Here is a 22,120-nt window from a genome sequence, read left to right on the forward strand (position 1 = left end):
AGGAGGTCTCTGGCAGTGCTACCCAGCTCGCCTAGCCCAGTCGGGGCTGTAGTGCATGAGTCCAGTTGGTACACTGGCTCAAGGGCGATGCTGACAGGTACATCTTAACAACAACTTCCCTGGCCTCATATGTCCTCAGAGTTGACTTCCTACCTGGTGATGACAGGGAAGACCAGGAATTGCAAGAATTAACCACATATATAGACCATGCTATTTCTGATTATATTGGAAATCATTTTGAATATGGTTTGCACCGTGCAATTTTTTGTGAGGTGCTTTGAGTGGGCTATAGAACAAAGCGTAAGCATTTTAAATGAATAAACTGTAAGAAATAGTTCATTTCTTTTATTTTGCATAAATATATACAAATAAATTTTTATGCATGTGTGTGTGCATGCACACATGCAGGCTACAATAGTTAAGTGGGGTGACCGTAGAAAGAGTTTCTTTATAAAGAGTGATTGAGAAGTATATGACCCCACCCCACTGAAAATTTTTATTTTTTGCTTCTTGGTCACCTTACAATGTAACTTGGCTAACTTGTATGAGTAATCTTGAACCTTTGCTCTGTGACCAGTGCACATTTTCTCTTTTTGTGACATACTTTTGACTTGTTTGGATTGATCCATAAGAAGCAGGTGCACGCAGCAGTGCTTCCTTCACCCCAAACTTTACCTCTTACTGTGAGCAATGGAGCAGGTGTGGCAAGTGACGTGACTCCCATATTTCACCTACACAACCCCCCAGCTTACCAGTCCATTAACGCACCTTATGGAAAAGGAGCACAAGAGGGGAAAATATAATAAAAAGTGTTCCACCAGCTGAATTTCTGCCTATTGCGCATCTACTAAAGACACACAAACCATTATAGAGGAAGAATCAAAGTGCAACCCTAGTTATATAGGGTGCCTGCAGCCTAATGCATGTTCACCTAAAAGTACCTAAAAACTATGGAGGATCTTTATGTATGCAACTACGGCGGCTAGAATTTTAGTAGCAAAAAACTGGAAATGTGACTCAATTCTTACAGAGCTTGACTGGCAGGTGAAGCAGACAGAATACTTGGAACTTGCGAAAATGACTGGGAGAATAAGAGGAAACTCAAACCAGAAAGTGTGTAGAGAATGGATAATATTTAAAGAATATCTAAAACAATACAGTATTGTGAGAATGCAAATCTCCAGGTGTAGATTGAATCTTGATATTAAGGAAAACTAAAAATGTAGAAACTTTTCTGGATATGTAACAGATATAACAGGAAATGCGTAAAGGTAGAATATGTAGAAAGCACCATGAGGTGAATTGGAAGTCAAAAGCGTGTGTGATGTTAGACGATGTGTTGTTAGTTAATGTTTAGTTGTCATTGAGGTTATTGTTTTTGTTTGTGTTATATGTAAATTGTTTTGCAATAAAGTTACAAAAAAACTATGGAGGATTTGGCTATGAAGCAATCTTAAAATGTAACTATTATGAAGACAAGGAAAATAAAACACAACCGAACCCCCACCCTTTCTTCTGGTTACTTCAAATTCAGGGGTATTTGGGGGCTGAGGAATGGCTGGATATAAAAGAAAGCTTCTTTTTATAGCCTTAAAATGCGATATTTTCGTTAAAGCAGCCCTTTGTGACGGGAGGGAGTCCGCGAAGACTCTGAAGCGGGCTTTGCAATGGCTGGAGTTGGATAGAAAGGGGCGAGGCCGCCGCCCCGGGCTTTCCTGGCCAGGCAGGCCCGGGCGGAGCGTTAGGCCTGCGGTCGCCATGGCGACGGGAGCGCGTGGTGGAGGCCGCCGAGCAGCATGTACGACCGCGCTCCCCGCGCCTTGACCTTGACCGTCGGCGGCACCGCGTCCCACCTGGGGCCGGGCTGCTACGAGTTGCCTCCCGACACCAAACGGCTCCAAGGTGAGGCGAGGCGAGCGGGGAGGGGAAAAGCGCGGGCGGGCTGGAGGCCAAGCCCGGTCGGCTCTGGGCTTCCCTCAGGCCAAATTTGGCTTGTTTACCATTGGAGCTGGAGCGAGAAGTGTCTGCGGGGCGCCCGGCTCATTCATTCATTCATATTTATTATTCGAGATTTATACGCCGCTTGGTTGCAACAGCAGCTAGCCACGTCAAAGCGGTTTTCCAAAAAGGATAAACTGCGGTGGAGGGGTGGGTTTGTGTGTGGGGATGGGAGTTTGGGAGGGCAGACTCACTCAGCCCGACCCACAACTTTTCTCCTTGGAAATAAATCCTCTTATTGAGCCCAGTGGGTCCCAGGAAAGCTGCACTCTGAATTGGGTGGAGCATATTTCTCAAGGAAGACTGCAGCCTTTTCAGTTGTATTTTTTTTAATCACCACCTGTGTTTCATTAATTGCTCTGCTCCACTTAATTGAGCAATCGATGTACACGATTTTTTTTTTAAAAATTTTTTTATTAGGAATTTAAACAGAGCATATTATCTTACAACATATCCTTAATCCCCCCCATTTCCCTTCCCCCATAAAACACCCCCCCCACTTCCCTCAGTTCCCATCTCTGGTTTCCCTGTAAATGCTATTCTTTGCATGTTACAAAATTGTATAAATCCTTAAGTTATCTAACTGATTATTATCAATAAAAAGTTTGTGAGTGTTTTTTCAAAACCTGGCAAGGAGTCCAGTTCACTTTGTTGCTTCTTTAAATACTTTCTAAAAGGTTCCCATTCACAGTTATCCTTGTCCCATAGTTTATGTGTCAAATTTGCAAATTCTGCATAGTCCATCAGTTTCTTTTGCCATAATTCTTTAGTCGGGGTTTCTTCATTCTTCCATCCTTGTGCTATTAAGACTCTCGCTGCCGTTGTTGCATACATGAAGATGTTTTTCAACTTCCTTGGCAGGTCTTTTCCTACAATCCCTAACAGAAATGCTTCAGGTTTCTTAACAAATGTTAGATGAAACATTTTCTTCAATTCATTGTGTATCATTTCCCAAATTTTTAAAATTTCATTTCAATCCCACCACATATGATAAAATGTCCCCTCCTTTTCCTTACACTTCCAACACATGTTTGAGCTAGTTTGGTACATTTTCCCTAACTGCACTGGTGTCGTATACCATCTATACATGATGCACACAATCTTGTTGCTTTTCTAAAGCGAATATCCTGTTTTGCGTCCTGAAAAATTTCCCCAAATAAACAGGAGATTTAAACAACAACAACAACAACAACAACAACAACAACAACAACAACAACAACAACAACAACAACAATATATACAGGCATTCCCCATGTTCCGTATCGTCGTTTATTTCCACTTAGGGGATTCCAGAATGTTTTAGACTTTTCAGAAGTGGCGTTTATTTAGAAGTAAAACACTTGAGTTAAATCAAAGGTCACATCCACACCATATGTTTAAAGCAGATTTATACAGTCATGACTTTTCAAAAGAATCCTGGGAATTGTAGTTTCTTAAGGCTGCTGGGAGTTATAGCTCTGTTAGGGGTGAATAATGGCAGTTCCCTGATTCTCTGGGGGAAGCCATGACAGCTAAGGTGGTAAAAATGAGCTTTAAATGTATAGCAGTGTGCACGGGACCAAAATTATTCCCAGGTTTTTACAATGTGGCATTTGGCATTCTTTCCTAGTTTGAAAGGTATGACACTTGTACAGAAATTATTCTTGGCACACTGCTCTGGTGAACAAATGTTCTAAAATGGGAAGTGGGGGATAAATGTCCACAATAGGGATCACTCAAGCTTTTAAGAGAAACTTAAAAGGCAGAAATGATGTCGGGGGGGGGGGATTTCAGAAATGTAATGCTTTGTCCTGCATCTTAGGCAAGTCAATTGAAAAATTGCACTTGTTTTAAAAAAGCTCAACAATTTTGGGGTCTTCCTAAAAAAAATGGCAACCCTATTATGTGCCTCAGATTCAAAGGAGGTTTTGAGGAACAACTGCAAGACAAAACAATATATGCAATAACAGGGACAAATACAGCAAAGCCTTAAATATCATTTGAGCCACAGCTTCTCAGGTTGTCCTAATGCAATTTACTCAGTCTAGCAGCATGAGGATATGAAAAAGTTTTATCCACAAGAATTCTATTCAAACCGCTCAGATGCCAATGGTGTTTAAATAAGGTATATGAAAATCCAGTTTCTCTGCTGTTATTATTGGAATGTAAAACTCTGCACTTGTACAACTCCCAACTCTATAGAGGAGAGCAATGATGTAGTCCATACAAAGAAAAGAAAAGAAAAGAAAACTCAACAGCTGCAGTTTATTACAGTACTGTTGGTTTGGTACATTATAAATAAAAGTGCTTCAGGCATATTGTGCATGGTTACATGAGCAGAAAATAAACTCTCATTTGAAAGACAACTTGTGTGCTTGGCAGGCAACTGGGCATTGGATCTCAGCAGTCCAATTTAAAAGCAGTGTCTTCTTAGCACTTATTTTTCCAACCCAGGTTTTCTGGCTTCATTATTTAGGATGAGAAAGATTTCTGTACTTGATGGATTCTCAGTGTGAGATAATGGTTAAGGGCTTGATTCCTCAATGCTTGCCACAGTTATCATTTACCCATTTGTGGCATTTGTATTTTCTTTGAACCAGAGCACAACGGCAGGCTTTTAACACACACACTTTATCCCAGTGGCACATAAATGGAAATATATGCAACTCCTCATATATTTTATCATATTTTATTTATTTATTTGTCTGTTTATTTAATTCTAACATGTTTACATGAATTGGATACCAACCATGGCATTAATCAGAATAATACTGTTCCAACTCTTACCCATTATTTTGGCTATTAATTCAGAAAATGTGTGAGGGAAAGTCATCAATAGTTTTTCGTAATGAAAGTGCAGGATAAAGGTCCTGTCATGCAAAGGACCACACTAACTCTCATGTAAACCGAGTGCATTTTCTTCTTCATTGGTGTTGTCATATGCAGCAGAACATGCTAACTTTTCACCTCAGTTTAGAAGGCCCCAACAAATCTAATTCTAGATTTGGCAAATAATGCTGATGTTTATCAATTGTTTATATTGCAAGTATACAGTTTAGAGAGCCTAATGGAAATGAAAGATTTTATTTCTGGTCAGCCCTGTTGAAAATCTAGGCAGAGGCGGTACAGTATTTACTTGTGTTATTTTAAAACTCGTTTGAACATACTTATTTAACCAAAGTTTCCTTTGCTACATTAACTGCTGCTATTAAAAATGTCTCTCAGTTAAAATGTGGCATGCTGGGGAGGGAGGAGGGCTGCTGTTTGAGAACAAAGTCAAAACCTGATTGGTTGAGCAGGAGTTGTACACATGTGTGTACACAGGCACACACAGTAAATAAAGGGAGTTGCATTGTAATATCCGTTGACATATTTTGAAAAACGAGATCTAACAACTTTTCATCGCTGAATGATGACCTGAAGCAAATTATAACAAATTCAAATTTCCTCCCCCCCCCCCCGCAGTTGGCTATGCTCCATTTCTTTCTTTCGCAAGTCGTGGCCATGGAAGTATTTATCAGAATGCTGAGAGCGATGTTCCAGGACCGGGATCCTATGAGATCGAGAAAACACAGGTAAAATTATACTGGTTGAATAAATTTGTTATGAAAGGTGGAGTTTGCAGTTCTAGAAGCAGTAAGTAAGTCAACAGTTGGACATGGAACACAATCCATACCCACTTGCTGTTGCTGGTTGAGGGAGACTTAAGATGGTATGTAGGTGCCCACTGGTGAGGCTGTGTTCCAGTGGGTGGAAAGCTACTACTATTGGTAGCAAGCAGAAAGCCCTGAATTGTAGCATTTCAGAGGCAGGATGCTGGCAGCTTTGACTGATCTGGATCCTAAGCTCCATGGATCTACCAAGGAGCTCAGTCCTCAGGCCCCTCGGCTGTACCAGCATAGCAAAATGGTAGGGAGAGCCACCTGCACCGTCCACCCTGTCTGGAGCGAGCCAGCAGGGTTTGGGATGTAGCGGTGGAGCTGCCATTCCATACCTCCATGGTGTCAAGTGAGAATTGTATTCAGCCTATTTCTCTTCCAAATTAAAAATGTGTACAAAGAATTATTGTATGCCAGAATGTACTACTGCTGGGTGGTTAGTAGAGATTTTAAAATTCATTTATTTTAAAGTCTTATTTTTCTGCATGATATGAAATGCTTGTCAAATTATTCTACTTTCCCCCTCTTGTGACTCACTGCACGTGGTTCTTGCAGGTGTGGGAGCTAGGTTGAGATTCTTGATATGCTCTGCTAGTACAGAGTGCAGCTATAAAAGCAGAGTGAATGCACATTTGAACAAGTGATGGAATGCAGATTTTGGAATATGGTATATATTTTAGCAAAGATGGGCAAACTAAATGAAACTTTTTCAATTCAATGTCTTTATCTGCAAATATCAAAAGAGGATAAAACAAGCTGATATGCAGCTGAATGCAATAGAAATAGGTAATTAGGTTCTTCAAAATGCATTTTTATTAGATATTTTTGTTGATTGAATTTAAAATGTTCTGATATGATTGGGGGATTGATAATGCTCAACTCAACAGATAGCTGAATGTTGGGCACTCCTGAACCTTCTCCAGATCAGATTGAAATCCAGGCTAGAGAAGATTTCTAGGCTTTGAGCCATTTTGTTTCTTGGTTGGTTTGGTAGAGGGCTGCTTTGAAGATCTGCCCTCCTCAACTAAACTTCATGTGGGGTGTAAAAGCATCAGAAGGTACCTTTGGTGTAAGACAGTCCCCTGTGGAGGTGGTCCTTTGGCTCTCAACCCTCAGTTTCCTTGGGCAGCAGATATTTAAAAGAGCCCGGTAGCAAAGAAATGGATAAACACCTGGGTGTGTGCATGTGTGTGCTTTGCAGGACTGCTTTTGAGAAAACAGGTGTGGGTGGGCATAAAACCCACCATTACAGGAAGCATATATTGTAAGAGTGGGTGGCCTTTTCCATCTCCCATTTTCTTGCGCACAGATATAAAGAGTAGCCCATTAGCAGACAAATGGGTTTCTTTTTAGAGCTTCAGATTGGGTGACAAAATGAACTGAGTTATTTCCAATTACTTTGGAAAAAATGTGTTCATTTCCAAGTCTATACAAGGGGAGCAGCGGTCAGTTCTCTCATCTAGGCATTATACAAACTGCAGTGCAAAAAGGTAAGGGATAGACATACATTTCTTGCTAATATTCCACAGTCCCTTCCTGTCATCTTTTAGAATTGATACATATTATTTTTATAGGCAATAACCTATATATTACACTTAGGGCAGCAGAATTTGCTTTGGAAGCAAAGAAAATATGAGCTCAGTATATTAAAGATCACAGTGTGATTTGTGCTTTTGTTAATCTTACTTGATATCCAGTATTTTTAATATAAGGAACATTTTGAGGTTTAATATAAAGAATGAGTGGTTTTATTTGTTTTTATTCTGTTTAGGAGTATTGGAGTTATTGTTGTAATATTTGCTTTGTATATCCTGGATGTTTTACTGCCTATATATTTTTTTTCAGATTGCCATGGCTATAAGCAACAAAGCTTGTATTTATCAAATATAACAATATTTTCTAAGATGAAAGTCTTAAATATCCCAGTTAAATCACCTCTGTGAGGTGGCTGTTCAAGTGACAAAACTAGAATGTCTATAAATCACAGTAGTTGTGTCAAATGTCTCAGGATTAGCAATCCTTTTAATTCAACCAACATGTTCCAATATTGTAGTCAAACTTTCCAGCTACCAAGCCTTGCAGCATATGATTATTTTAATAAACAAGATAAAAAAGAGAAGCAGGAAGGTGTTTTGTCTCCCAAAACAGATGGATGCCAACCAGGAAGGTGTTTGGTTTATTGTGTGCATTTTATTTAAAGTTTGAATGCCAAATGTTGGTTCAACATCTGTGAAATATGTGTGAGCAAAGCTGCTAGAGTAACCTGTAAAAAAGGTTAAAGTAAGTTATCATACACAAGATTGGTTTTTATATGCTATAGGTATTTGTTGGTTCATCAGTTATATGCTAAGCTTGTACTCTCTGGTGGAAAAAAGAAAGTAACATGGTTACTATCAGTGTTATGCTTAGGTTTTGATTATTATTTTTTAAACAGTAAGGTTGAAACAATTAGTTTTGGGGTTTTTTTATTCTAAATGGTTTTTGAATCTTGTTACCTTTTCAAAGCAAACATGTTCACTGCAGCAGTTTTTATTCACTAGCTTTAACTTATATTTGCAAGCAAATGACTTTTAGCATTCTATAGTGTGCCCACAAAGCAGATTTGAATTTGACTGCCCTTTCCACTTTAAAAGGATGAGATGTCTGCATATTTATTTTTTGGCAGGCTGGGAGAGGCAATTTAAAGGAAGTATAGAAAAGTGAGATGGAAATCCTGGTGCAAATATTAGTTTTTACTGGGCTGCTCAAAATCACTAGTAGGTTGCAAACTAGGATGGCATTTACCCTGGGCTCTGAGTTACCTGAAAAGCAGAACACTTTTTAATTTTTAAAAATATTTCTATCCTCTTTGAATTTCTTTAGAAAGAAAAGTTTCTAAGTAGCTGAGAAACACACAGTTGAAACCAGTATCAATTCAAAGCAATATCAAAACATAGACAGTCACAACAATAACCAGCAGCATTAGTAAAACTCCCTACCCTGAGCACAGAATAATAAACCAAAATTGGTCAGCAAATCACTTTACAATACAATATTCTGGCGGTTGGAGGATGGATGGTGGCTAATGGATTGAGGTTGAATCCTGACAAGACAGAAGTACTGTTTTTGGGGGACTGGGAGCGGGCTGGTGTGGAGGACTCCCTGGTCCTAACTGTGCCCCTGAAGGACCAGGTGTGCAGCCTGGGAGTCATTCTGGACTCACAGCTGTCCATGGAGGCACAGGTCAATTCTGTATCCAGGGCAGCTGTCTACCAGCTCCACCTGGTACGCAGGCTGAGACCCTATCTGCCCGCAGACTGTCTCGCCAGAGTGGTGCATGCTCTAGTTATCTCCCCCTTGGACTACTGCAATGTGCTCTACGTGGGGCTACCTTTGAAAGTGACTCGGAAACTACAACTAATCCAGAATGTGGCAGCTAAACTGGTGACTGGGGGCGGCTGCCGAGACCACATAACACTGGTCTTGAAAGACCTACATTGGCTCCCAGTACGTTTCTGAGCACAATTCAAAGTGTTGGTATTGACCTTTAAAGCCCTAAACGGCCTCGGCCCAGTATACCTGAAGGAGCGTCTCCACCCCCATCGTTCTACCCGGACACTGAGGTCCAGCACCGAGGGCCTTCTGGCTGTTCCCTCATTGCGAGAAGCAAAGCTACAGGGAACCAGGCAGAGGGCCTTCTCGGTAGTGGTGCCCGCCCTGTGGAACGCCCTCCCATCAGATGTCAAAGAGATAAACAACTACCTGACATTCAGAAGACATCTTAAGGCAGCCCTGTTCAGGGAAGTTTTTAATGTGTGACATCTTAGTGTATTTTTTGTCTTTGTGGAAGCCGCCCAGAGTGGCTGGGGAAACCCAGCCAGATGGGCAGGGTACAAATAATAAATTATTATTATTATTATTATTATTATTATTATTATTATTATTCTGACACAAGTGAGGTATAAAACATCAGCCACCTACCTCCGAAAGCCTCTCAGAATCACAAGTGGAATTCACCCAGTGGAAACAGCCACTCAGGGCTGGCTCTCAGATGCTGAACAGAGTATGTGGGAGGCCACATTTGCACGAAGATGGTCCTTAAGGTACCTAGGTCCCAGGCTGTAGGGCTTTGAAAGGTAAGAGCTAGCAATTTAAATTGGGCCTGAAGTTGAACATAGTCGACTTCCGGGTTGGCGCCATCGCCGAATGGCGGACTCCCTCCGAGCTCCGGAGGGAGCCTGCTCGGCAGGGGCTGGGTTCTACCGCGTCGGCGTTGCGGGGACCCTCAAAAACCATGGGCGCTGAAACCCATGGGCATGGTGACTCAGCGGGCACCGTTTGCGCCCCCCGACCCGCGAAGGAGCCTTTTTAAAGGCTACGGAGCGGGTGCCCAGGGGGGTGTGGTGCTATGAGTCCTCCGCTTCCCCTGCCGAGCGAAGCTGCATGCCATTTGGCGGAGAGCGCTGACTTCTTCCATTGAAAATTCGGATTAAAAAGAACAACCCGTGAGTAATTGGAAACTGGACTTAAAAAGGGAGAAAATTTTAAATTCGGAGCGAGCGGGGGAGGTGCAAAAAGGAAGTCCGTCTCCCCCCTGTCGTAGAGGATTTAAAGCAAAGGATTTAACAACTAAGATCGAGTGCTACCTTATTTTGATAAAGTCACTAATTTCACGATGGAAAATTATAAGACTGGGCTGGAGGAGAAAAGTAGAATGTGAGCTAAAATGCAACCCCCCCCCCGGGAACCGGGAGCGATCCGCGAGAGCGCCGGGAGAGGAGAAACAGAGGCTTTGACAGCTGTCAAAGGAGCTGTCAAAGCTGAAGAATAAAAAGAGAACTTTGTTATGAGGACTTTGCTGGTTACATTTGTTACAAATTAGATATAAATTGTTTAAAATAAGGAATAACAAGTTACTTTGACTGTTGGGTGCGATCTGGAAGGAAACTGAGTTACTATAATCCCTCTAGAGGGGCTGTGGGACACTACAAGTATTGCTGGCATGGAATTTGAATTGGACTTTTTATCTCCTGGGAAACTGCAGAAATGGAACACTATTTTATCTACAGAGGTCTCTACACTAAAGGAGACAATATATTTATCTATTGAAGAATGGAAGGGACTTGACGTAAAGTTTTGTTCCTGAATAACAAAGCCTCTGTAGGGGATTTAGAAGCTTTTGGAATTGGAACATTTTTGCAGGAGAGCAGGAAAAGAAACTACAGGAAAGTGAGGAGAGAGAATAATAAGAACAACATGAACAACAAGAATTGGACAAAGCTGGAAGTGGGAACATTTGGGACATCCAGATTTGAAAGGTCTAAAGAAACAAAATTGGAGTTTTTACTCTTAAATACAGAGATCTGGATGGAAAAAATGGACCTTTTTGAGATAGAGCTTTTCCAAGATTGGACGCTTGAAACTAAAGATGATCAAAAAGACGGCAAAGACTATTAAAAAGACGGCAAAGTGGACTTGTGAAGGATTTCGGCCTAGATGTGGGATCTCCAGGATGACAACAGGCATTGATGGACATTGGGGAACGCAACCGGGAAAGGGGCGAGGGAAATTTGAAATCCAAAGGGTGTTAGATTATATTTTATTCTTTGTTCTATTTTCTTTTATTTTAATCTGTTCTGCATATTAAAGAGGGGAACTCGTGGAAGGGAGCGGGGTTGATTTTAGGGGATGGAAAAACATTCTTAACATTGGGTTAACTATAATAAGTTTAAAATTTGGGGTAAGAACTTGCTGAATCTATTTGAAGGAATTGGAATACAAGAGGGGGTGGGGTGGGGAAGTCCTGGCAAGATGCTAATGAAAACAAGGTTATAAAATGGATGTTTTATTTCTTTTCTTTTTTCTGTTATATTTGAAAATGTTCAATAAATATTATTAAAAAAAAATGAAGTTGAACATAGTCAATATTCTGTCGTAGTCATTGCTAACCTGTTTGTCTGCAAGTGTTCTAGTCCACCAGCTATGGCAGTGACACTTTGGACAAGTGAATGTTTGGACTTTTTTGGGTTTTTGGCAAGGTGGCCCCTTGTAGAGTACAGTATTGGGGCCCTTCTGGCTGTGGGCCTGGTACATCTGTAGCCTCTGTACCTGCCTTTTGGCAGCCCCAATGTCATTTACAGTATATGGTGCTGTATAGATAGTGGTGATTGTCGCATTCATGGGCTATTTTGCTTAACCTCTAGAAAACCGTTAAAGGGGGCAAGAGTCCTCAGAACAAAGAGAAACGTTTCCGAGAGATCCGTGCCGATACTCCTGGTCCTGGAACATATTGCCAGCCTCCTTCAATGGGTCTAGACACCAATAGGATAAAGAAACCATCAAAAATCTCTGCAGCACAGGTACATCAGCATAAAAAGGGATATATTGTAATTTTGTTGTTTATATGAACTGCCAGGACTGATTACTTTTTTCCTATGTGAAGAAGAAGAAATGCCCATGTACACTGAGAAATTTACAGTGATGTCTCTTCTGCTGTAGTTGAAAGCCTGTGTACAGTGGTGCCCCGCAAGATGAACGCCTCGGAAGACGAAAAACTCTCTAGACGAAGGAGTTTTTCGTTTTCTTAGCCGCTTCGCAAGACGCATCTCCCTATGGGCTTGCTTCGCAAAACGAAGCTTGCCCCGCAAGCTCCGGGGATAGCGGGGAAGCGCAGTGCGTCTTCCCCGCTGTCCCGGGACCTCTTTTGAAGCAAGGGGCGGCGGGGAGAAGATCGCTTCTCCCCGTTGCCAGCCCCACAATCTCCGGGGACAGAGGGGAAGCGCCGCGCGCCTTCCCCTCTGTCCCCGGACCCCTTTTGAACCAAGGGGCGGCAACGGGGAGAAGCGATTCTCCCCGCTGCCCCTTCCCTTGCTTTAAAACAGGTCCGGGGACAGAGGGGAAGGCGCGCGGCGCTTCCCCTCTGTCCCCGGAGATTGCGGGGCAGGCAACGGGGAGAAGCAATCTTCTCCCCGCCGCCCCTGCTTTAAACAGGTCCGGGGACAGAGGGGAAGGCGCGCGGCGCTTCCCCTCTGTCCCCGGACGGTCTCCATAGGAACGCATTGATTGATTTTCAGTGCATTCCTATGGGAAACCGTGCTTCGCAAGACGAAAAACTCGCAAGAAGAAAAAACTTGTGGAACGAATTAATTTCGTCTTGCGAGGCACCACTGTAGTATCCTTCTATTGCCCTTATATCTAGCTCTGCTACTTGCAGAGGGCTTCAGTGCCAGGCATCAAATATCCACATGATGCTACTTTATTGATTAGGTAGAACAGCAGGATTCTTTCCTAGTGAGGCAGAGCAGAGCAGAAAGATTTTATTCTTTCTTGCCAAAACTCCTGAGAATATTATGGAACTTGGAATGATTTCCACCAGTTTCTTCTGATCCAGCAAGCGGAAGGTTATAAAAGCCGTCCCCTCCTTGGACCCAAGGTCTTTGGGTGTGGGTGTGCACCCAAAGGTTTCTGATTCAGTGTGTGCATTTATTACACTCCCCTTCTTTAGAGGGCTCCCTTCATTTGTCAAAAAGAAGTTGGTCTTGAGTCTGCTTTTGAAATATTTCTATTTTTGGTGGAAGCTGCGATTTTTGAGTAGATTTCAGGGTGTTGGTGAATTTGGAACTCTGCTCCATTTCTGCTGAAAGATGAGTAACCTTCTGTGCCACAACCTTGCCATAACAGCTGTACTGTATATGTCAAGGATTGTATAGGAGGCTTTTTCAGAATATGCGTACAGTGTTGCTTCACACAATGCAGCCAAACATAATTCAGCTAGGCAGAAAATTTGCCATTTGTGTTGTATATGTTTTCTTTTCTTGGGCTCAAGTCTCTTTATTCTTTACACAGCTGATGTCAAGATACAGGAGATGTCAGGCTGGATGGCATCTCATTTAAATTAAAAGCATGTAAATCTTATACTGCACACAAGAAACATGTCATTTTGTAAAGAATTCCCTTTAGATTCATGTTCTGTGCCAAATCTGTTAACTATGTATTTGGGTTTGGTGTCTGTATCATCAGTGTGTTTAACTTCAGGACTCTCTCTGGTTTTCTCTTGGAAGTCAGCCCATGTAATCAAAAATATAACATTGCTCCCACTAGAAGCAAGTACAGGTAACTTGCATCTTATGCATATAATACTTGTGCAATTGCAGGTTTTCATGGGTGGGTGGGAAATAAATAATTGGAGAGTGGGGAAAAAAATCACTGTTCCTTCTCTCCATTTGTTTATTCTCCCCCGCCTACCTGCTCACAGCTGCAGTCACAGGCTTACTAGGCTTTGGGAAGGCAGTGCGAAGGTTCTGGCAGGGTACAAAAATAGTTAAGAAAGAAACCATGGGGCAGGATTGGCTGCCTGGGGGCGTGATGCGGCTGGGACTCCCTGATGATGCAGGGGCTTAGCTACGCCCCCAGCATCCACGGGGAGGCCACGTGGCCAGCCTGCAACACTGCCCCATGAGAAAGTGGAGCAGCCTTACTTTAGTCAAGTGTGCAGAGTCAATAGCTCATAGATTTTCTTAAGCATGTCTGTTGAGAAGTGGAAAGGATATTCCTTTTTAAGGTAAATTCCACTGGACATGAATTGGACAACTGTAATTGTGTTAAGCTGTTAGAAGGATGTACTATATCTGTGACAAGGTATATTGCATTTGTTTCTACAGAAACTTGCAGAATGCATCAAAGTCTTCCGGAAATCAGAGGCTCCCTCTATCCCTTCCCAAGGACAATCATTTGGTTATGAAGAGGCTGCTGATGGCACTCTTTTAAAGCATAATCCTCCTTCAAGAGACACTACTTTAGGTCCAGCATACTATCAGACAAAAGGTGTAAGTAATTATAAAATTTTGCATTATGGGTGTCAGGACTTGGACATCAAGTAGCACCTTGGACACAGAAAGGAACCAGCCAGGTGCTGAGAGTCAACATCAGTGTTAGAGGCAGTGAACTCAAGTGAACCTGAACCTGACAGCTGGGATCACCTGGAACTCAAGGCTCATTAAGTGTGCTTTGTATCTCCATAATTTCAGGGTCATTGACATCACGTAAAGTTGAACTAAGGGTTTTCTAGGTTTGGGATGAAACTGGCTCTGGAGCCTGCTGTGTCTCTGCATCAGTGTGACTGGTTTTTAGATTTAGAGGGTGTGTCCCTGTATAAATTAACATTTTTATCGCCTCTCATAGGCAGGTCGTAAAATTCATTTTTTTGTTCTGCCGCTACCTATTTTTGTTTCATTTCTTGACTCTCCCTATTTTATCTGATTCTTTGGCATTCTTAGCCCTGCTTACTATTTCTGTCTTTGTGGCTGTGGCACAGCAGTAAAACACATGCTTTGCTTGCAGAATTTTCGTACTTTGGTTCTTGCTATCTCCAGCTGATGAAGAATCAGGTAGCAGGATACCCAAAATGCTTGAGATCCTGGAGACAAGGGTGCCGGCCCAGGGGAGCGTAAAAATCATGCCTCTCCACTCAGGTTGATGTGGTTACGAGCCTGTCTGCCTGTCCTCATGCTCCCCTGTCTACTCCTCTGGTGGTCAGGTGAGGCATGCAAGCTGCTCTGGGTGCCTTGGCAGAGGAATCCAGTTGCTGGTGTGGGCTGTCATAGCAGGGCACCCCTCCCCTGTTGTCTTCGTTGGCAAAGGAGAGAGCGGGGCAAGAGTTGAAGGAGGGAAAAGGAAGGAAGGAAGGAGCATTAAAGGCTATAAAAAGCAATTTTTTCCACATGGTCTCTCCTGGTTTCAGAGGAGACTGATACATCTCATTGCCAAGAGTGCAAGGGACCGGAGGGTAGGTACCAATCCATCTCCCTACCTAGGGTGCAAGGGAGCATAGGTACACATCTGCCCAGAGAATCTCTTCCAGTCAAAATATATTGGGCTGGATAGATACAATACAGCCCTTCTTCTTCTTCTTCTTCTTCTTCTTCTTCTTCTTCTTCTTCTTCTTCTTCGCTTTTCATGGCATTCATGCTTGGATTTAACCAAAATTTCTAAAACCATAATAAGCAACCATTGTCTTCTTAAAGTTTAGTTGTAAATTACTTATTTTCAGCTAAAAAAGCAACATGCTATGTGGAAAACCATAATGTTGCAGTTGCTAATTATAGCTATTTTACAAAATGCTTGCAGATACTTCACTGTATTATAAAGCAGCAATTTCTTCTTTCAATAAGATTGAATAGAATAACATTTCTAGAATAGTGTTTTGTTCAGATATGTTCCCAGGGTGTATTTTCTAAACCTACAATTGATGTTCGTTGAAAGCACACATGTTGCTTGTTAGAAGCTGTATGGAAGTTCTGAGGTACGCAAGCAATCCTTGTAATTTTAAGCACACCTCATCTTTAGTGATTTAGAGTTTGCTATTGACTAAAATATGGAATCACTACAAGAATACTTGGAATTCTCCATTTGTTCCTTATAATATGCTTTTTCAGTCAATGCATTAGGGGGCAGCAGAGTCACTAAAATGAACTACTTGTCTTTGGCATCATAAAACATGGAGTGCATTTTACTTTACTCAAGTTGAGTTACTATGTTAGATGAAGAGAATGAAAAATCAAATCTTTAACCTTTTTAAAAGATTAATAATTCTGTATTGGAAAAGTCATACATGATTCAGTAGATGCATCCATGATTTCTTTGTGTTTATGAATTATGTACAATATAATTTGGCTCCAAATATTATATTTATTTAGCTAAATAGTTGAAATCTTGATATCCAGTAAAAAATTATCTACTAGTTGGTTAACAATGATCTATTTCCATACTTAAACAACAAAACACAATATACAAAACAATAAGCCAGTTATTTAACTACTTAAACAGCATGACCCAAAACAAAATCAGAAACTCAAAAGACTAGCCAGAAAGGAGAATCTCTCGAAATCATAGAACCTTGAAACTTTTATTTTTTCAAGGAGGGGAGGATGAGCAATCTTTGTTATCTTGTGCTAACAAAGTAACACTGTGACTGAAGTACACTGTAACAATAAAACAATGCTGAAAATAATATTCTAATGGTACTCCTGTACTCAGATGTAAGTGCCATTGCTTTGATTGATTCTTACTTCCAGATAAGTGTGTGATTACAGACTAAGTTGTGTGTCACAGAGAACAGGGGTAGGCAATTTACACAATTTATTGGAGTTAGTGGTATCAGTTACAAAGACATGGACAATTGTAACATTGGTAATCATGAGTAAGAGAATGGGAGCCAGTGTGGATTTATATATTTCTTTTCCCCAGCTCTTCAGTACTCCAGGACAAACTTTATCCAGCTTTGACGATGGTTAATCATCGCATCATCACTGATATTAAATAGGTTCTTAACCTGATTTCAAATCCTAGTTAATTAGGGAGCCTGGATAGAAAACATACATGGGGCTAACTTTGAAGGTGACCCGGAAACTACAGCTAATCCAGAATGCGGCAGCTAAACTGGTGACTGGGAGTGGCCGCCGAGACCATATAACACCGGTCTTGAAAGACCTACATTGGCTCCCAGTACATATCCGAAGACAATTCAAAGTGTTGGTGCTGACCTTTAAAGCCCTAAATGGCCTCAGTATAGTATATCTGAAGGAGCGTCTCCACCCGCATCGTTCTACCCGGACACTGAGGTCCAGCACCGAGGGCCTTCTGGCGGTTCCCTCACTGCGAGAAGCCAAGTTACAGGGAATCAGGCAGAGGGCCTTCTCAGTAGTGGCGCCCTCCCTGTGGAACGCCCTCCCACCAGATGTCAAAGAGAAGAACAACTACCAGACTTTTAGAAGACATCTGAAGGCAGCCCTGTTTAGGGAAGCTTAATGTTTGATGTATTTCAGTATTTTAATATTTTTTGGGAAGCCGCCCAGAGTGGCTGGGGAAGCCCAGCCAGATGGGCGGGGTATAAATAATAAATTATTATTATTATTATTATTATTATTATTATTATTATTATTATTATACAGATGTAATTCTAGACTGCTTAGAAGACGGGGGAGAATTTTCATTGGAGGACTGGTGGGAGGAATGTTTCATTTCTTTTACCGCTTCCATTCTCCCATAAGGACATAAGGAAAGTCTGCTGGATGAGGCTCATTCCAGCATTGTGTTCTTACATTGGCCAACCAGCTTCCTGTGAGAAACCCATAAACAGCCCCCAATCTCAGGAGGACTCTCTACTCCTGCAGTTTCCAGCAAGTGATGTTCAGAAGCTCACTGCCTTTGACCACGGAGAGCAAAACTATTGCTAGTAGCCTTTATGCCTACGAATTTGCCTAATTCTCTTCTAAACCCGCTCGAGTTGGTGTCCAACTTGATCATTTGGTTGCTTGATCATTTTGGTTGCCCTTTTCTGAAGAATTGGTTGCTGTGGGTCTTCGTGTTTTTAGCAACGTTCTCCTTAAATTTTTCACTCAAGTTCTTCAGGGCTTTATATGCTAATAGCAAGGACCGGAAGACCCTTTAAGAAGCCCTCTGGCAAGAGCAAAAGTTAACTTTTTCTTTCCTGGTAGCTCTCTGGATGGGAAAGATGGGGATGGCAAGCAACAAGGGAGAAAAAAGTTGGCAGAGAAAAGGTCTGCACTACCAACTTTTGGCTCCAGCCCCACCCACTGCCAGCTTTCGGCCCCTGACAATTACTTCTGAGGGGAATGTAGCCCTCAACAGAAAGTCTAGAACCCGTAAGTGTAATCTCATCTGGAGCGCAGAATTGACTTCAGAGTGTGGACAATTATTTCAAGAGGGAATAAAAGAGGGGGATAAACAAGACACCAAAATAGTGAGGTTTACATTAAAGCTACCAGTGTATACTTATAGAAAGATCATTGGAAACCTCCAGCTGTTATAAATAGTGGCGAATGTTGATTAAAATAGAAATGTGCAATGTCTGTTTTGGGAAAGCATATTTCTTTCAGGCACAATGTCTGTGTGCGGAGATTTGATGATGATTACACAAAGTGTCTAGCGGCTGTTTTGCAAAATGCAAAACATTTAATAACTAAGCAAGGTTCCTACCCAAGCATTCTGAGATGTGACAAATAGTTGTTTCCACTTGAGGCAGCGTGGGATGTAATCCCAAATCTGTGTTTTCCACGTTACTCTTTCTGGCTAAGAGCGCTGACACTGATGGATTAGGTAGTGGCAAGAACATGCTGGGAACTACCTGTGCGCTGCAGCACTGAAAGACAGTCCATTAGTGCCAGAATTAATGCACTCTGGGACTTTTAATTCTTCATGATATCTATTTCCATATTTAATTACGGGAAAGTCATAGAAAAAAAGTTTCAAAGCACCTCCATCCATTTTTATTGTCAACAGGAGTGGCGATTAGTAATTCTTCAAGTTATATTGCAATGTTCACTTAAAATAATGCACCTCCTTGCTGAGTTTGCTTCAATTAAACCATATTTTATTTGCTAATGACATAGCAAGTTGACAGCGACCTTGAAGTTGGTATTGTCAACACTTCTTGGCAAAAAGAGCGTGGTGATTTAGAGTTAAGAGTGCATCAATTTATTCTTCAGTCTGCCTGTGTTCTTAAAAGGTTTTTTAATTCCATTATGCATGGGGTATTTTACCTGAGTAATGTACAGGTTAGTGTGTTAAGTAGCAGTCAATTTATATTATTTTTAATGCAAAGCTTAAGCTGTATATGGAGAAGGAAATAATGTTATTCATGCTTATTGAGTTTGAAAAAGAATAGGCTGTAGTTGTTAAAATTGCTTTTGGATCTGACTCACTAAAGTGTTCTTTGTAAATGTCAAATATATATTGACCTTAAAGTTTCTTCATGGACACTTACAAACATTTAGCTATTGAATTAGAGTTCTGTATTGAAACAGTTATTCTCCTGCTATTATGTGAAACTCTAACAAGAAAAGCAAAATATTTTTAAAAGCTATCCTTAGTTTGCAGATATCCAGCTGTTGTGGTTAATTATTAGTTTTTGTGAAGCTAGGAAATTATTATTCACCACCAACAACAAAAAATCAAATTATAAATATTTATGGACTTTTAAATCCTTGATACTATGTGGTTTAATGTACACTCATGGAACAGGGCATGTGTTAAGAAGTTTAATATTTCCAATAAAACTAGTGCATAATAAAACACACTTCCCATAATTAGGGCTTCAGAGGATCTTAGGAGAAAAGATGGCAGAAGTATGCATATGGGAATGAAAATGGCAGGAGCTAAATAGAACTAATGTCTGCATTTCAGTCTGCATTTCAATGTGTCAGTTTGTGGGCTTATCAGAGAAGTCATTTGTGTTTCTTCATTTCATTGAAAAACGTTAAGTGCAATATGTGATATAGAGACTTACTACTCCATTATGAAGCAAGCAATACTGGAAAGTATTAGTCAGTACTAAACACTCTGGATACCAATATTAAACACTCTAATGAACATGGTATGTGTTACATCTAGGCAGATCTGTTTTGTGCCATTTGAAGATAATATTGTAGAAAGATGGGTGAGGTAGAGTTGGATCAGTTTATATATATATAGAGAGAGAGAGAACTGTCAGCTTCCAGAGCAGGCAAATATACTTTTAAAATTCAATACTAAAAACAGTTTAAATAAGTTACTGTTACAAGAATAAGGTGGGCCCTGAAAACACATATCTCAGGTGTCAAGGACTAGAGTAAAAAGGTACATATTCATATAGTAGAAACTGTATAATGGGTGCATGGCCAAATGGAAACCAAAATGGCTGCTAAAGAACAGAACAAATTTTGCTACAGTCTGCCTGATAAGTGCAGCATTTATCAAAACATCTTACACTATCTGTCCAAGGAGATGTCTGCGGCAGAATTTTGCTCCAAACAGGGAAGCTTAGCTCAGTTCTTTGTGTCAAAAGAGAAACAAGTGGAGAAGGAGACAAAATGGGCTCCATCCCTTCTAAAACAGCAAAAAATGCAACTGAAAAAGAAAAAAACCTGGATGCCGTACTTGGGAAGGAGTTTGAAGCAAAACACATCTCCTTAAAAACCATGATTGTGGAAATCTGGGAGGAATTAATGGCTCCTCTGGAAGCCATTATTGAAGGCATTATTATTGGAACGCAAACTAGCACACTGACATCTGTTTATGCACCAAATAGTGGTCTGTTCACTTTTTTTGCAAAAAAACTCTGGCCAAACTGGCAACCCTCCCAAACCCTCCTTAGATGATTTACTAATTGGTTATTTTAATAGGAACATAAAAGGATTAATATATGAGGATCTGGTTGATTCCCTGTGGGGGGCAACGTAAGAAAGGCAGAGATCAACTGAAACTGGTGAGGTTGTTATGAGAGTGGGGGCTGAGGTGGGAGATGAATCCAGGAGACATGACTCATACGACTGTGTCCCTAGTGTTCTGCTTGCGATCCAGAATAGACTTGCTATTAAACTTCCCCTTCCCCACTCTTAAATGCAGTGAAAAGAACACAAATAGGAGAGAGAAAAATAACAGAAAATGCCCCAGTCTCTTCAACATTTGAATTCACTTCAGTTGAGCACACCTCTCAAGTATGCCGCAACTTTAGGAAACTTTCTCCAAAATATTACAAATCCCAATAGCTAGAAAAGGGTTCAGGTACTTATGCATTCACTTTACCCACAATTTAAACAAATTTTATCAGGCAAGTTGATATAGAAACACTAAATATGGACATAGGACTCTGGAACAAAATTAAACCCTTCAGTATTATCTCATTACACAAAGAGGTATTTAAAAGCAATCTTGATTGCTAACTGGCAAGTTCTTCATAGTTGTGATTATCCATTTATATACTATGAGAGAAAAAAGTTCTTTCCAGAAACCACTGGATGGTGCTCTAATCCCATTACTGTGAAGTACTAGATTCAGTCGTGGTCCTTGAGACTTTATAGTCCTGTTCATAATGATATTATAAGATGCTTCCCTTCCCTTCTGTTCATAGAGATAACTGACTGTTTACCCTTGTGCTTTTCATTCAGTCAGGTCACATTAGCAAGGGACCTGTGGCCCTCTGAGATGTTGTTGGACTCCAGCTTCCATCAGCCTCAGCCAGTATGACCAATGAATGGTCAGGAATGATGGGAGTTGTTGTCTAGTCACATCTAGAGGGCCAAAGGTGAATGAAGAATTCATAAGCAAGTTATACCATGTTAGGCTTTTGGCCATGTGCCTTGGCCATGTCTGCACTGAGAAGTGGCTCTCCAGGGTTTCAGACAGGATACGTTTCCAGATCTACCTGGAGATGCCAGGGATTGAACTTGGCACCTTCTACAGTGGTACCTTGGTTCTCAAACTTAATGCGTTCTGGAAGTCTGTTCTAAAACCAAGGTGCGCTTTCCCATAGAAAGTAATGCAAAATGGTTTAATCTGTTCCAGACTTTTAAAAACAACCCCTACAACAGCAATTTAACATGAATTTTACTATCTAACGAGACCATTGATCCATAAAATGAAAGTAATAAACAATGTACACAGGGACGTGGGTGGCGCTGTGGGTTAAACCACAGAGCTTAGGGCTTGCCGATCAGAAGGTTGGCGGT

General features: G+C 41.1%; 1 protein-coding gene across 1 annotated transcript in view; it reads left to right on the forward strand.

Annotated features, from left to right (window-relative positions):
• Positions 1-1,543: 1,543 nt before the first annotated feature.
• Positions 1,544-22,120, forward strand: part of STPG2 (sperm tail PG-rich repeat containing 2) — a 211,159-nt gene continuing 190,582 nt past the window's right edge. Inside the window, exons 1-4 of the mRNA XM_081876928.1 lie at positions 1,544-1,902; positions 5,443-5,552; positions 11,819-11,974; positions 14,276-14,440. Of these exons, the coding sequence (XP_081733054.1) occupies positions 1,797-1,902; positions 5,443-5,552; positions 11,819-11,974; positions 14,276-14,440 (537 nt within the window). The 5' untranslated portion in view covers positions 1,544-1,796. The remainder of the gene's footprint in view (positions 1,903-5,442; positions 5,553-11,818; positions 11,975-14,275; positions 14,441-22,120) is intronic.

This window comes from Podarcis erhardii (genome assembly GCF_964252035.2).
Source record: "Podarcis erhardii genome assembly, chromosome: 9".
NCBI lineage: Eukaryota > Metazoa > Chordata > Lepidosauria > Squamata > Lacertidae > Podarcis > Podarcis erhardii.